The 17,022-nt window shown below is 35.2% G+C and overlaps 1 protein-coding gene across 1 annotated transcript in view; it reads right to left on the bottom strand.

Moving 5' to 3' along the window:
• Gycalpha99B (guanylate cyclase 1 soluble subunit alpha 2) overlaps positions 1 to 17,022 on the bottom strand; it is a 174,572-nt gene that overhangs the window by 144,161 nt on the left and 13,389 nt on the right. Inside the window, 1 exon segment of the mRNA XM_023161878.2 lies at positions 9,444 to 9,734. Coding sequence (XP_023017646.2) covers positions 9,444 to 9,626 — 183 coding nt within the window. The 5' untranslated portion in view covers positions 9,627 to 9,734.

Genomic DNA, 17,022 nt, shown 5'->3' with positions numbered 1-17,022 from the left:
TCTGACATTTGATATCTTCAATGGGATTATTTTGTTTAATTAGCCCAGTTCCTTCACGTCATAAATTAATTTCCAGTTTCATCAGCCATATTTCTGGGAATTAATTAATCACCAAAGCTGATTAAAAATCTCAGAAGCGAGATTAATTAATATTTCGACTCATTTTTCACGAGTCGAAGGGCTGCGAAAAGAGATTGATTGCCTTAACAAAAACTTCAGCGATATCCGTCTCAGGAGGGGATTAATCAAATGAGATTCATTGTCAAGTGGTTATCAGGTGCTAATTTTCTCAAAGAACAATGTTTTCGAGAGGATTCGGCTATTCATTCAGAGAATTACTTTTTCTGAACATTAGTTTCGTGTCAACATAGCTACAAAATGTCCTACCTACTACAATGAAGATAATGACCCTTGAAATTTATTAACTCACAAAGAGAGATCATTGAATAGAAAAAACACTATTATCGAGGGTGGATGAGAGGTTCATAGCTTTTCCAATAGATGATGGTTCATTCAGATATTCTATTTTGAAGGAAATAAATTACATTTCAATAATGTCTTTGATGAACTGAAGAAGACAGAGTCATGAAGCATCAACTTGCAATAAAACAACTCCCGTTGGTGGTTCCTTGCAGAATGCACCCCTATTTGATGTTCTTTGTAGCAAACTGGATAGTCATTCGGTCACGTTTTTGTAGTGATCATATTTGGCATCCACCTTTCTATTACGCTTCAGGGAACGAAGTCTAGGGAAAATTCGATTTGTAGCTCACTTTCTGATAAGAAATAATGTACTCCCGCGAGATTATTCGGAGTAAACGCGAGAGGAATGTATAAATGGGCGATAATACGACTGAGATGGAAGTTCATGATATGAATATGAAAATTAAGCCGGGAAGCAAACGTTGAGATTACAGAGATTCTAAAGCTTTTGTTATTGATGTTTTGAAATTTAATTATTCAGCTTTGATATGAACAAAAAATAAATGAAGAGGCAGTTTGAAGTGTTGAGAGCCAGTTGTTTGAACAATAGACATGAATATAAGCTGAGCCACTTCATTACTTCATTACCAATGATTATGTAGAATATTTTGAAATGCGTATTGAGAAAATAACTGAGTTTCATCTTCAAATACCCAAGAAATGAACAAAAATACTCATATTATCTCAATTAACTTTCGAACAATACATACACATTAGAAACACGTTTTGATTCGTGGAGAAACACAACGGAAATATAACCTATTTTTGGATAGAATGTAAATATCAAATAGATAAGAAATGTCATGAAATCAAATATAATATATAAGGTATTCAGGTTGAGAAAATTTTTATAAAAAGTTTTTCGCCTTTGACAATTTAAAAGATATAACTTGAACATTAGAAATACTACGCCCAACAATTCCATTATTTTTTCATACCGTAGATTGCTGAGGAGAGTAATGTGATGACTGCTACCTTGAACCTTCCGAATTATTTTTCAGTTTCCAGTATATTATTGTCAACATTATTTTTTCAATAAAACTGTTTCACAAAAATTTTGTTTTACTTATTTTATTTTCAGATCTGTGATCGATTCCAATTATCTAAAAGAAATGGAACCTAACATGACAGTTGAAAACATTGGACTGATTCTATAAGTTATCTCTTTCACATGAAAGTATCCTATTATGTGCTGAGAAAAATGCTACGGAATTATCCAACCCCACCCGATAAAACTTTTGAGTAGAAAGCTGTTTTTCCACTTCCAATCGGCAGAAATTAGGGATTCAGTCAAACACGTACCTGTGCAAAGAGACTTTGCACAGGTACGTTGTTGTTGAAAAAAATCTGTATCGCCATTCAGATAGACAATTTAGCTTTTTTTAGGTTCACCCTGCATGGCCAATCTGATGTATAGTCAGGTACAGCTGCGTTATAGAAGGTTTTATATGGAAAGGTTGCTGTGATCATTGAGGTGGGTATCATATACCTTGAACACGCAACAACCTCAGTATATACCGATCAATTGGAACCATTTCAGTATACCATCATGACTGCTGTAGTGGATATTCTAGAAGATTCATAGGTACGAATTCTTCAATGAGTAACAACCTCAATGGATACCGATCAGTTGGAACCTTTTCAGTATACTATTATGGCTGTGGTGGAGAATATTTCAGAAGAACCATAGAAAAGAATTCTTCAACATACAATAACATCAATATATACCAATCAGATAGAACCTTCTCAGTGTACCACCATGGCTGCGGTAGAGAATATTCTAGAATATCCATAGGTACGAGTTTTTCAACATTCAACAACATTAATATATACCAATCAATTGGAACCTTTTCAGAATGCCAACATTGCTGCAGTAGAGGATATTTTAGAAGAACCATAGAAAAGAATTCTTCAACATGCAACAACATCAATATATACCAATCAGATGGAACCTTCCCAGTGTACCATCATGGCTGCGGTAGAGGATATTCTAGAATATCCATAGGTACGAGTCTTTCAACTTGCAACAACATCAATATATACCAATCAATTGGAAACTTTTCAGAATACCAACATGTCTGCGGTAGAGGATATTTTAGAAGAATAATAGGAACGAATTCTTCAACATGCAACAACATCAATATATACCAATCAAATGGTACCTTATCAGTGTACCATCATGGCTGCGGTAGAGAATATTCTAGAATATCCATAGGTACGAGATTTTCAACATTCAACAACATTAATATATACCAATCAATTGGAACCTTTTCAGAATTCCAACATTGCTGCAGTAGAGGATATTTTAGAAGAACCATAGAAAAGAATTCTTCAACAAGCAACAACATCAATATATACCAATCAGATGGAACCTTCCCAGTGTATCATCATGGCTGCAGTAGAGGATATTCTAGAATATCCATAGGTACGAGTCTTTCAACTTGCAACAACATCAATATATACCAATCAATTGGAACCTTTTCAGAATTCCAACATGGTTGCGGTAGAGGATATATTAGAAGAACCATAGAAACGAATTCTTCAACATGCAACAACATCAATATATACCAATCGAATGGAACTTTCTCAGTATACCATCATGGCTGCGGTAGAGGATATTCTGGAATATCCATAAGTACAAGTCTTCCAACATGCAACAACATCAACATATAAGAATCAATCGGAACCATTTCAGAATACCAACATGGCTGCGGTAGAGGATATTTCAGAAGAACCATAGAAACGAATTCTTCAACATACAACAACATAAATATATACCAATCAAATGGTACCTTTTCAGTATACCAACATGGCTTCGGTGGAGGATATTTTGAAAGAAACATAGGAAAAAATCCTTCAACATGCAATAACATAAATATATACCAATCAAATGGTACCTTTTCAGTACACCTCAATATATACCATTCAATTGGTACCTTTTCAGGCTGCCGTAGAGGATATTTCAGAAGAACCATGGGAATGAATCCTTGAACAAGAACAAGCAACCTCGAAATATACCAATCAATTGGAACCTTCTTAGTATACGATCATGGCTCCGGTGGAGAATATTTTGAAAGAAACATAGGAACGAATCCTTCAACATGCAACAACCTCAATATATATCAATCAAATCACTCAAAAATAAACTGTGCTAGCGAATAAAGTTTGTGAAGATCAAATCGTGAGGTGTAGTTTTTGAAAATATACCAATCAAAGGGAACCTTTTCAGTATACCATCAAGTATATACCATCCAGTATGCCATCATCGCTGAGAGAGGATATTCCAGGAGATCTTTTTTGGAACAATACTTTACCTACTACCTCAACTATCCAAAGAATAGACGTTTTCCTGATCATTGACACAAACATCAAAAGCAATCATAATAGTTTGGAATATTGAGGGAGCAATATATTTATATATATATATATATATATATATATATATATATATATATATATATATATATATATATATATATATATATATATGGTGCACTCAGAGCAATATATTAGATAAATCGTGGAAAATTACATCTGCTCAAGGAGTTTTTCTCTCGAGACCGGCTACTGCGAACAGTGCTTATGCTCTCCGCAGAAAAAAAGTCCATGACATTTTGTTTATTCAATTCACATAAAGTTCTCCAAACGACTTCCGTATTTTCCTAGCTGAATATTCAATCCACATCAATATTCGCTTTCGAACTTTTCTATTCAGTTCTGAATGAACTTCCACCATCAGCGTCGATAATCGCACCCTGTGCACGAGTTTATTAACAAACTTTCCAGTCACCAACTTCGGGTTTCAACTGTAGCTTGAGAACCATGTAATTCAGCAACTTGTCTTTTCGGGGTTCCAACCCATCATATCAGCTCAGGATATTTTCTCTGGTTGCATACGCTAATGAAACTTCAATGAATTCCACAGCGAACTGGCATAAAATAAGTTTGTGTTTCGAATAACTGGAGCGAAAATTGTAGCGACGTTCAAATCGATTAGGGTTTCATGATACAGGAAATTTATGATGCCAATAAACGATTTATACAGTTGAAACGTTTGGTGTGATATGAATGCAACGAAATTCCACCAGAATAATTTAATAGAGCTGGCAGATACTTGATGAAAATCCATATTTATCACATTTTCCACTATTTGTGTTTCATCAACCATGTTGTCATCATCAGGAGGGGATCTGAAGTATTTGCCAAACGCTAACTCTGATAATGTAAGGTAAAAGTTCAGTTTCATTTAAAAAACTGTTTAAAATCTGTTTAAAATCTTTTTTCAGTTAACCAGCTGTCGCACCCCTACGAACGACAACCCTCAAAAGTCGAGCTGAGGATTAACGAGGTCTTACCTTTTAACGTGTGATTCCTAACGCGGGTTGGACGATAGCAAGTGAAAATCGATCGTTCAGACTGGGGCTTGAAGCACCGACCTACACGGCAGTCAATTTGAGTGAGTGAACAAAGCACCCACGTCGAGCCGCCTGGCTCATATATTAATGACTTCCCAGCTATCGATTTCTGGAGAAGCATCATTATTTTCTGAAACATCAAGTATTTCTTTCTATTCTACTCAGTTCGGAAGGTCGTGGGTTCGATTCTTGCCTCGACCAGATATTTTTCTCGAGAGAATCCATCTGAGTGAAGCTGGCATGATTCTGCAACCGTGTTAGGAATCACACGATAAAAGGTAAGACCTCGTTAGTCCTTAGCTCGCACAAGTTTCTCAACTTCTGAGAGTTGTCGTTCGTATGAAGGCGACGGCATACAGATGGCTCAAAAACCAAAAAAAGGCTCAGAATGTGGAGTGTACTCCAGATCACTAAGCCTAAGGATTAAGTGGGGAATGGGAAGAAATACCAGCGTGGTCCAAACAGAACTGGCTGGTATCTCAATCGCCACAAAAGAAATAACCAAGAAAAGAATTTCTGGCAAAAACATAACAATGTGCACTGATAGCAGACAAGCACTATTAGCCTTGAACAGACACCGTGTTACTTCAGGGCTAGCACTAGAGTGCCACCAAGATTTAGCCAAAGCCTCGGTAGATAATAACATTATCCTGAGGTGGGTTAAAGGGCACGACAGGAGTAAAGGTAATCGCATTGCCGACTCTTTAGCCAAGGAAGCGGCTGGACTAAGAATTTTAGGACTGAGTGGCACCCACGGCCTGATGACTTCGACAATTGCGGAACTAGTCAAATGTTACACCCATGCTCAATCTTTAAAGAGATGGGATGAAATCAAAGGATGTAATCTTGCCAGGATCACCTTGGGCGACCCTGGGAAGCTGACGCCGAAGAAATATCTGGCGATGACCAGGAAAAATCTACGCCTTACAGTAGGATTTCTGACTGGCCACTGTCAGCTAAGAAAACACCTACATAATATGGGGCTAGTGGACACACTTCTATGCAGGATGTGTGAACAGGAAGATGAGACTGTCAGGCATGTCCTGTGCGAGTGCCCGGAGTTATCGTCAATAAGAGAGTGTGTGTTCGGCGAGTCTTGGCCTACACCTGCCGATATAAAGGAGATGTCTCCCAGCGACCTGTCCACCTTCCTGGAAAGGCTGGATGGACGACGACCTAGCAGGACAACTCCTCGGGAAGATGTACAATGGGTCACATGTGGCCTAAGTGCGTTGGCTTACACTCACCCTCCCTACTCTACAGATGGGGGCGACAGCGACAGAAAAATAGATTTTTTTTAAAACAGAAACTATGGCATGAGTGGTGAATTGATTGCCTTACTATTCACTCACAATAGAAGAAAAAGTATAGATAGCAATTAGCTTTCTTCTGTAATTGATGTAGATATTGGTGTGCCATAAGGTAGTATTTTTGAACTATTCCTTTTCAATTCCTATTCAATCGATTTGTGTATTTTATCAAGATTTCATGAACCCCTGTTCAGATGACACTTGTTAAAATGACAATTTTAAAACTGATTTTTCAATGATTCATTCTGTCTTCAAAAGTATTGATCTGGTGTACAATAAAAAGAACGTGAATGTAATTATGCCTCAGCCAAAACATTCACCAGCGACTTTTTCCTGTTCGCATAATCGAATATTCTCATGCATATCAGAACTGCTTTGAAGATTAGAAAATACGCTGGAACAACTGTTTTATCTCTGAGGGAAAATACTTTGAAGGAAACAAAATAGAAATTGATGAAAAATGGAAATTCACCTCAGTTTTTGAACAGATAGTGTATGTTATTTATGACTAAAAATAATTTCATTTTATAGGTTCACATCTTGAGCTTTCAGAGAACAAAATCTGTCTTCAGAATTGAAAATCCATTTGATTATTATTCTATTATCAAAATTGTTCTCCTTACTTCAACAGATGTCAAAGGAGATTTAACATGCCAAAGTTATTGAAACATTCAATGTGTTAAATGCAAATCTTTCTCTACACTCCAGAAGCTGGAGCACTTTTTTTCAACGCGAGTTTCGATCACCGAGTAAGCATTATCAGGAAATGACCAAAACTTTCAAAAACATCAGTTGCCTGATGATGCTAACTTGGTTGGAAAATCACATGTCAAAAAAATGTTCTCGTTCTTGTATGTAGGGAATATGTTTTATTAGATTTATTCCACACCAGAGGTTTCAATTATACCCACCAATATATACCTGCCGGAGTAATAACCGGTGAGAAGCCCCTTCCTCAAGATGTGCAGTAGATTTGTAGAAATCTGTTATCAGTTTGTTAGATTATTCGAGCCGTACTACGTGAAATTGCAAACAAAAGTTTCTACTTTTTTCCTAATACTTTCTTTGTCATACACTGACCCAAACTTTGCGCAGATACTATTCCTCCCACCGGTCATGACTCAGTCAGATAGCTATACATATGTTTTCTGAAATTAATTCGTTACCATTCTGTCACTCTCCGTGTTTTTCTTCAAAAAGGGTAGCAAAATACGATCTATTATTTTTCTCTTTGGAAATATCTCTGTTTCAGTGTAAGGTAGAGAGAGTAGAAAAATGCGAGACGATTCTTTTTTACACGCTTCATATTAGCTTCACCTGTATGTATGTATGTTTGTTTGTATGTCAGTTTGTTTGTAACTCTCAAGCTCGAGATGTGTATTTGACAGAATTATCGACATTATTGCTTGATCTATTCGCGAGCAGATGGCGCTATACGTAATCCCCTTGATATAAGTCGAACTCTACATGTACTTCTTCATTTGAAAAAATTATTTTTTTCATTAACACGCGCGCCTATTGCCTTGGGGTTGATAGCTGATTTTCAGACTCGCTCTCCGGAAACGGAAAATATCAATAGTCATTTTTCTAAACAATAAATGGCTGATTAATCCCAAAGTTTTTATGAAATAGATAAAGTTTAAAAAAACTAAAAAACATGCTTGCATAGCATACAAAACTGAAAAATGAAAAATAAATATAATTCAAAAAACTAAAAAACACGCTTTTAAACAACATCGAACTAAAAAGTTGAAAATATTTTTTTAATAAGCTTAAAACAAGCTTAACGTAAGAAAAATACTAGTATTATTATAAAAAAAAGCGTGGGCGCTTTTGTGCCATATTTTTTGTATATCAAACGCCCGTGGCTTTTTTCACAATAATAATATTATTTTTGGTCCGTTATTGTTTTAAGCTTATTTTAAAAAATATTTATAACTTTTTAGTTAGATGTTCTTTAAAAGCGTGTTTTTTAATTTTTAAACTATATTTATCTACTCTTTGTCTAGAAGAAACTGTAACCAATCAATGGCAAAGATAACTGATAACCATAGTATCGAAAATAGGCCTTTTCATCATAAGACGAGCGCAAGCATAGCCGTCATATTGAAATGGTGGTAATTCAAAATATTCGTACTGTTTTAATCAACAATGGCTGGGCAAGGAATATTATGTCTACAAAGAAATAAATTATTGGAAAAAACCATTGATGGTTCTTCACTTGTTTATAATTCAGTTGAGGTTCATAATTGTGAACAATTAAAAAAGTGGTTAAAACGTCATGGGCGTCCGCAAAAAGGAAAAAAAGTGAGATAATTGAGAGGACAGGTATCAGCATTTGTTTACTATCTGAAAACATATAAAAAAAGTATTTACAGTTTTATTCTTATTATTGATGTCAATTTATTTGATGTAATTGAAAATATATTTCAGTTGACAACAGTATTGCTTATGGAACTGATAAATAAATCAAGCCAATAATATTCTTAGGCTGTACATATTAATTAGACAAATAAGTAGTTACTGAATTGAATATGTTCAATAATTTTAATTAGAGGGGAAATATTTAATACAACATAACATATATGAAATTCATGAAATTTACAGTCAAAAATGCAATAAGGAATAATGTACGTATGTTGAAATTCCTGATAGCTCAAAGGATCAGGGTTTTGTTCAGTTGGACCACTTTTTCCAATGAAATGTAGTGAGCAAATATAAGTATCCTTGGAAACATCATCAATAGATTTAATGCCTCGGTCACTCCTGCCACATTTTTCCGCCCATAATTCACATTTCGCACATTTTTGCGCATGCTTTAATATGTAATTTGCTTGAGGATTTGGTTATTTTTTTGCGATATTCAAGACAAGGCTTTGAAAAATTTATAAAATAGTATGTGTTGCTTTTGAATAATTTGTATCGTGTATCACTTTCACATACTACATAACAACATCGTTCTGTTGTTCCTTTTCGTACAGATAACATAATTATAATCGAGTATAAACATTTTTTTCTGATTATTTTGACTTACTACTTTTTTTTACTTTTTTTATAATCAATGAATTTCAATTCATATTTTAATTTTTAAAACATGAGTTGCGGGCTCTTCAACATGGTTGTTTACAAAACAGTAAACAGTACAAAAAAGATGGCTGATACTGACGCATGCGCACAAAAAATTTGTGATGAAAAGGCCTATAGAAACCCCACAGAAACCCAGATTTCCACTTACCGTTGGCGCTGTGAGAGAGAGTATAGCTTCGTTAAGGTGCTTCAGATTGAGAGTATTTCTGTCTTCTTCTTCTTGGTCCTCAGGCTGCACCTGGAAGGAGTTCTGCCTCGAGGTGAAGCTGCGTTTGAGGGCTGCTCCGCCATTCTGCAGGGACATCGAGGAACGTCGAAATGGACACGACATCTCGATTATTGCAATGCTTCAGTGGTCATCTAGTGGGCTCTGTTGGCTCGAGGGTCTGCCAAAGACATTTTGGACGTTAGTACCTGGAGGCGTCTGGAGAGTGGTGACCTATAGAGAAAAAGTAACAATGTTGTTTCGTCTGATAATTCTATAGTTTTATACTATTTGAATAAATTTCCCACTACCTAAAACACGAATTGATACCTCATTCATTTGAAGACAAAGGGCCAAGTTCAATGTTTAATCTTTCTTTTTCACCAAATAAAAGTTTGAATGTGATTAGTTTATATAAACTTCCAAGGGTGTAACGGTTAGAGCTTTCAATCAGATCTAATAAAAAAAGCGAATGTGCTTAAGTACACCACTGAAGTAAAATAGTTAGGAAATGAGTGAAACAATATTTGGGTGTGCAGCAAGCCAAAACAGTGTACTCTTATAACACAGAAACTTATCCCCCAAAAGAAACACTGTCAAAAGGTTTTTCTTAGAAATGATACATATAGCGCATTCTAATAATTCTTTGAATAAAAAAACCGATATGAATCTTCCAAGTGAAATTAACTCTTATTCAATTTGTATGGATATTTATAAAACGAAAGAAAATCATCAGGATTCTTCCACTAGTGGTCATATCATAGATTCAATCTTTCAGATATCTACGTACATCATCAGCACTTTAATAACATTGTTGTATAGGAAATTCATTATGATAATTCATCTCACACAATTCCCAAATTGTTGTATTTTACTGAATCCAATTGTCACTAATTTACTTTATACATTTGAACTTTCATTCAGATGTTATATTAGCTTCAATGTGTAATCATATCTAAGTATATGGTAGTCACAGCCAAGCAACACCCAAGTTATTTGGCAACAGGGCTATGATTCGAGCCACAAAACATATATTTGTTGATGTCGAATGTTAATTTTAACTTGAGCTTTGTCATTGACTGGCACTGCACATGTGCGTAATAATTACATGTCAGATGTCAATTTGGAATCTCCACAAGGCTTCTTCAAAGAACAACAGATGGTTTCGCATTTCTCAAAAAAATAATAAATCATTTATGATGTAAATTAATTGTGTTTGTCTCGACTTTTTTGAGGTTATTTTTTGGTCTCTACACCTATATATGTTGTGTCTACATTTCAATCATCCTAACCTCACATACACTGTAAGTTGGGTTTTTGACTGATCTCCTGTCATAGATATAATCTTCCTTTTTATCCATTTTGTAGCATGCGTAATGATGATAATTTAGATTATCGAAAGCTTGGAATCTATGTTATAAGAGTACACTGTTTTGGCTTGCTGCACATATGTATAAATACACATATATATACATATACATATATCAATATTCTACAAATATTTAAATTTATTATGGGTTTTTATTGATAAACATTTCTGAATAGATTTTTCATTTTCATTCATTATTTTTAATGGAAATTGTATGAGAAATAAGATACATATGTTTTTGAATGAAAATTAGGAAGATATGTAGAGAGAACTGCATCGGTTGTTGTTTCATGTCTTGTGGTAGGCTCATTTCAGTTATTATTCATTTGTAGTTTCAATTTATCTCATAGAAATTTGTCCATCTTTGGAAGCAATATCTCTCGCTGAAATTAGTGGCAACGTATGATAGCTTTATCCTAGTGTGTGCTCGCACCTCTCTCTCTCTCTCTCTCTTGCTCTCACAGTAATATGCGAAACGTGCCTCTCTCTTTCTATTCTCCCTAACTTCAGAAATTTTTACTTGCGAAGGAGTCTTCCATTGGGTAGTCTTCTATCACAACCATATATGATTTGAACTTCAGCAACACTGACGTAAGACATTTTCTATCATTTTTTTAATGACAAAACACAGAGCGGTGCCTGTGTGAAAGTTGCGATTCACATTGGATTTGATTCGCTGGAGATTAAATCCATTTGGAAAAACGTTCTCAGGAAGTTTATTTCCCATAAACGTAGTTCTTCAGATGAAAGAGTTCTTAAAGAGTGAAGTTCGAGGTGTACTGAGTTGAACCTCAAAACGATGAGCAGCATGTATTTCTGATATGTGCCGGTCTTGGTGGAATCAGATGTGTCAAGTTCACTTCCCGTGAAAGTATCTATAGAAGAGGGACAAATCTCCAATCTTCCTTCTATGTTCCACGCTATCAAGGTTGCAAGTGATGTAATAATAATAATATAATAATGATTTTTATTTTCCTTTAGACAATAAGAAATTGTATAGGAATTGTCTTAAAAGTAAAAAGTAGATTAACAGAAGTTAGGCATACTAACAGTACAAACCACAGTCTTATTCTAAAGATAATTAGATTACATAAAAAAAATATCACAAAATTTTCACAATAGAGTTACATTACATTACATTAGCTTTCAGAAAAAACGAATCCACGTCATAAAAACACTTTTCGATCAAGTACGATTTCAAGCGAGATTTGAATAAAGGTGCAGGTATACAATTTCGAATATCATCGGGTAGAGAATTGAAGACTTTAGGCCCTATTATATTTGGTGACTTCGAACATATCATTGTTCTGCAATGGTGAACATCTAAATTATTTTTCTGTCTGGTATAAAGATGCTGAATATCAGATCTCAGTATAAATTTAGCTTTATTTTTAAATACGTATAGACAAGTTTCAAATATAAATATAGACGACATTGTTAAAATTTCCATATTTTTAAAACTATAGCAGCAGGATTCCCTTCTTTTCAGACCAGTCATACTCTATATAACTCTTTTTTGAGCAATAAATACGTCATTTGCCGAGGGGGATACGCCCCAAAAACAAATTCCATAACAAAGTCTATTTTCGACTTGTGCATGATAGAGTTGTCGTAGCATATCAAGACTGAGGATATGTCTTAGGTTCCTCAGCTGGAAGGATATAGTATTCAAGTGTGAAATCAGATGTTCACATTGAATTTTCCAGGTGAGACCTATATCAACATGTAAATCCAGGAATTTTACACATTCTTCACCCGCCCTAAGATTATGAAAAAATAGTTCTTCACATTCTCTCTGTCTATTATGATACTTTATCACCTGCGTTTTCTCCATGTTCATGAAAAGGAGGCTAGCAGCAAACCACTCTTCCATATTGTTTACTGTTAGTTCACATTGTTTGACTAATGTTGCATTATTATTAGATGATAAGACAACGGACGTGTCGTCTGCATATAAGGTAAAAAAAGCGGGAACGTCCAGTTTGTCAATATCATTGATATATAATAAGAATAAAACAGGTCCCAAGACGGACCCCTGTGGAACCCCTATATTTATCTTTCTTATTTGAGACTACGCATTATTTACTTTAATGTACTGCTTTCGATTTTGAAAGAAGTTTGAAAGCCATTTTAGTGGTAAACCTCTTATCCCATAACGAGATAGTTTTTCTTTCAAGATATCATGATTGACACAATCAAATGCCCTGTTGAGATTGCAAAAGATCTCAACAGGACACTCGCTGGTGTCAATATATTTTATGATTCTATTATAAAATGAATGAACTGCAGTCATGGTTGACCTATTTTTCACAAAACCATGCTGATTTTCTGATAGGATTTTCTCTTATATTATTATTCCTGTATGAAATGAAAGGTTAACCAGAAATGTAAGAGGTTCAACAAAAATTGTCAATGCAGTTCTAATAACAAAGGGTGGCACTTCATCATGTCCAGAAGAGAATTTGTTTTTCAATTTGCAACTGAGTAGAAAGAACATTTCATTTCATGTTCGCGTCTCTAATTGGGCTAATAACCTTCTTCAGAACGTTTTGTGATTCGAGCACGATTTTTTTGTACGCTGTAGTCCAAAAATTATGTCTGTGATAATTTGCATGCCTTGAATCATTACGAAATACGATGTGGGATAATCAAAATAGTTATATATTAATCAATTCATTTCGACTTTTGGCGATGAAGACCTATTTTTTGACTGTGAATCGCTGATCAATGTTGCATTATTTATGAGAGCCGTGATTGTTGCCAAATCCAATTAATGATAATATATGATTGCCAGATTTTTTGAGAAGATTACTCATGAGGAACGTCGAACGGTCAATTCTAAATAATATACAACCATTTGTTTGCCAGTAAAAAACTAATAAGTTCAGTCGGATCATTCTCCATGCGCACGTCGTCCTCTGCATAGTCCTGACTTGGTACCAGTGACTTTTTTCATTGCGTGGATGAGAATTCTTGTCGGCAGAAGAAGTTTCAGATGAGTTCAAAAAGTTTATTTTGAAGGTATCTCAAGTGGTGCGGAAATATTTTGTGACAAATGGTTCGAAACATTTTTGCAACCGCAAGAAACAACATTGCAAGAAAGCCGTAAAAAACCATATCCTTAAATATTTGGAAGACTTTAACATCTTGAGCAGTCATCAACATGATTTCCGAAAATAAAAATCAACAGGCGACCTTCTATTATGTGTCACCCATATTTGCCAATTTTCATTTGACAAGAACTGTTCAACTCTTCACATATTTAAAAATATTCAACGTATTTTCCAAGTTAGCAAAAGCAAAATATTACTCCGGACCCTTAATGTAATTCCAAGATTTCAGTTTCCAACAAATGCAAACTCGAAACTAATGCATCCAATTTCAGGGAGATCTTCACAACTTTCGTTTCATCTAAAGCACCCGCTTCTTCCACTTGTATTTTGTTGTGGAAACTTGTAAAACAATTACCCCTACTTTCAAACTCCGAAGAGTGGTGATAAATTTTGAAGTTCACTTATATTGTGACTCGTATGAGATAAATATATTACCTGCTGTCTTCAAAAGTTATCGCCGGATCCATCATGAATATTAAGGGTCCCATTTCCTTCACGGTGAAGTTTATGAACAGTTAAAACGAGTATGAAATTTCATGGCACTCGATATGAGTTTTAGTGTGACTTCTTTCTTGGTGCCACGTTCATATAATATATCAAAAAGCATTCCACAAATAGGATTACTCAATTTCGATCGAGGAATGATGACATTCTCTTTGTTGTTCACAATAGGTTTGCGTGACATTTGTTTGTTACGTTCAAAGGAAAGAATTGGAACGAACTGCCATTATTTTGATGAAAACTGATTTTTAACTGATTTTCCGAGGTTAATACTTTCAGGCTACTGTGTTAGTCGCTTCTGTGATTGCATGAAAGATGAACAATCTTAGGACTTTTCCTCTTGATATGTGGTTCACGAAATTGCACATTCTCTTCTGAATCAAATAATGTCTTCAATTTGAAAGAATCGTGGCAGGATGATCAAACAAATATAAATACCTTACCCCGCATCAGACAGTGATTTCTTATCGAAGTTTTCATCAAAAGATATAAAAAACAAACTGTTTCTACAGTATTGATGAATATCTTGCTACTCAAACCAATCAAAGTGTAGTTATGATATTATTTTTTTTGTGAAACGTGCTTGATTGATCTTGTATCTATTTTGTATGTGTCGTCTTCAAATTTGATACTACCTCTGTAATTGTCTGTCTATCAATTCAGTTTGTTCTTTCATTTTTGTGTTCTATTTGCCATTTGTTTATGAACCATTCATTTAGACCTGAGTCTCCTTCGGAAAGATTATCGCTGTTCCTTCCCAATGATTGTTGAACTTGTTGTTGAAGTATAAGTCCCATTAACCTTATTTTTCATCTACTTCTGAAGGCTTTCTCAGTCTAATCCTTGCTAGATCTACATTTCATCAGACAATGCTACTGTTTGACTGTAGGGCTATGATTACATTCATCCTACTTATGTAGGGAATTGAAAATGATATAAAACGATGTGTCTATGTTGATTGTACCAAAAAATGACAGCATTATGCCAGTCTCGAAGTCTCGAGAATCCCTCATTTCAGCGTCCTTTTCCCTTCAATATCGAAGTTTAGGCAAGTTTTAAGGGCAAAACAATTCTCATGGCACCCTAAAAGCGATGCCTGTGCAAAAGTAGCGATTCACATTGAGTTTGAATCGCTGGAGATGAAATCATTTGAAAAAAGTTCTCAGGAAGTTTATTCCACGTAAGCGCAGTTCTCCGAATGGAAGAGTTCTTGAACAGTGAAGTTTGAGGTGTTCTGAGTTGAATCTCAAAACGATGAGCAGCCACAGTCCGTCGCGTATTTCTGATGCTCTTGGTGGAATCAATTGTGCCAAGTTACTGGGACACTTCCCGTGAATGAAAAAAGAAATAGAAATAGGGATAAATCTTCAAACTTTCTTCGATGTTCCAGACTATCAAAATTGCAAGTGATGTCTGCGTCTCCAATCAGGCGGAAGGCTCTCTTCTAGATGGAATTCAGCTCTATACATGAGAACAATACTCCAAGCGAGGTCTGATCTGAGCTATATAAAACATCAAAAGTTGCAAAAGTGTGTACAGTTTTCTGGTTCGGAACAATGTTACAAGCTTTTGAGAAACAGCCTTTGAAATTCCAGTAACATGATTGTGCCAAGACATATTGGTGTCCATTTTAACCCCCAACAAACTCATCGAAGCAGAAAGCAGAATTGTACATCCTGAAATTTCATACCCAGTTAGGAAACATTTATCTTTTTGGGGAAAACCGATGCCTGGGTTTTTATGGCATTGGCTACTTCCACCCCAATTAGACCAGCTACAACTACCAGATACCGACCAGAAGGATCTAGATCTGTTGGGATTGGCAAGCAGTTCATCTCTGATTGTGAAGTCATTGCTTTCATTTATTCTAAGTTGGCAGTTGTTGCGAGCATTAACAAACTTAGTTCGGTTTTCGGCACTGCGATTTTTGCGCCACTTTTGATAAGCGAGATTTTTGAAGGCTAAGCTTTCTCGCGATGTTTACTTATTTCTACACTCTCGTAGGCAATTTATATGCCTGTTGTTGTTAACTTGTCTTAATAATCTTAACGAACTAAAGTCCATGTGGGATGGTTTCTTTCCAAAATATGATGGGCGACTGCTGATTTTTCTGGTCTTCCATATACAGCTTGTTGAAATAATATTTCAATTATCAGATTTAAGTGACTATTAGATAGGGACACATTGTAAAATCAATTCAAAAAAGTATATAAGGCAACAATGTGAAATCAATTTAAGTCACTCATGACGCAGGTATCTAGCAGAGGTATCGAAGGTACAAATAAGGATACCATTGTATGAATATTTAGTTTGATCTTCCTCTTAAACATGATCACTTGGTGATCGACACACGTGTCGAGGTGTTGAAATAACGGTTTGGTGTTGAGAAAAAATTTCTGTGATATTCATTACTGAATCTATGTTGACTGTACCAAGAAATAACAGCTCCCTGTCGGTCTCGAAGTATCCAAAAACTCTCATTTCGCCACCCTCTCCGGTGGTTTCGATAAGATATGATTGAGTTACCCATCAATATCGA

This window comes from Leptinotarsa decemlineata, unplaced genomic scaffold (assembly GCF_025532065.1).
Source record: "Leptinotarsa decemlineata unplaced genomic scaffold, Ldec_3_MD MMD2_tig00026328_RagTag_RagTag, whole genome shotgun sequence".
In the NCBI taxonomy this organism is placed as follows: Eukaryota; Metazoa; Arthropoda; class Insecta; order Coleoptera; family Chrysomelidae; genus Leptinotarsa; species Leptinotarsa decemlineata.
Note: the sequence above shows the minus strand (reverse complement) of the source record. Positions and strands in the feature narration are given on the sequence as shown.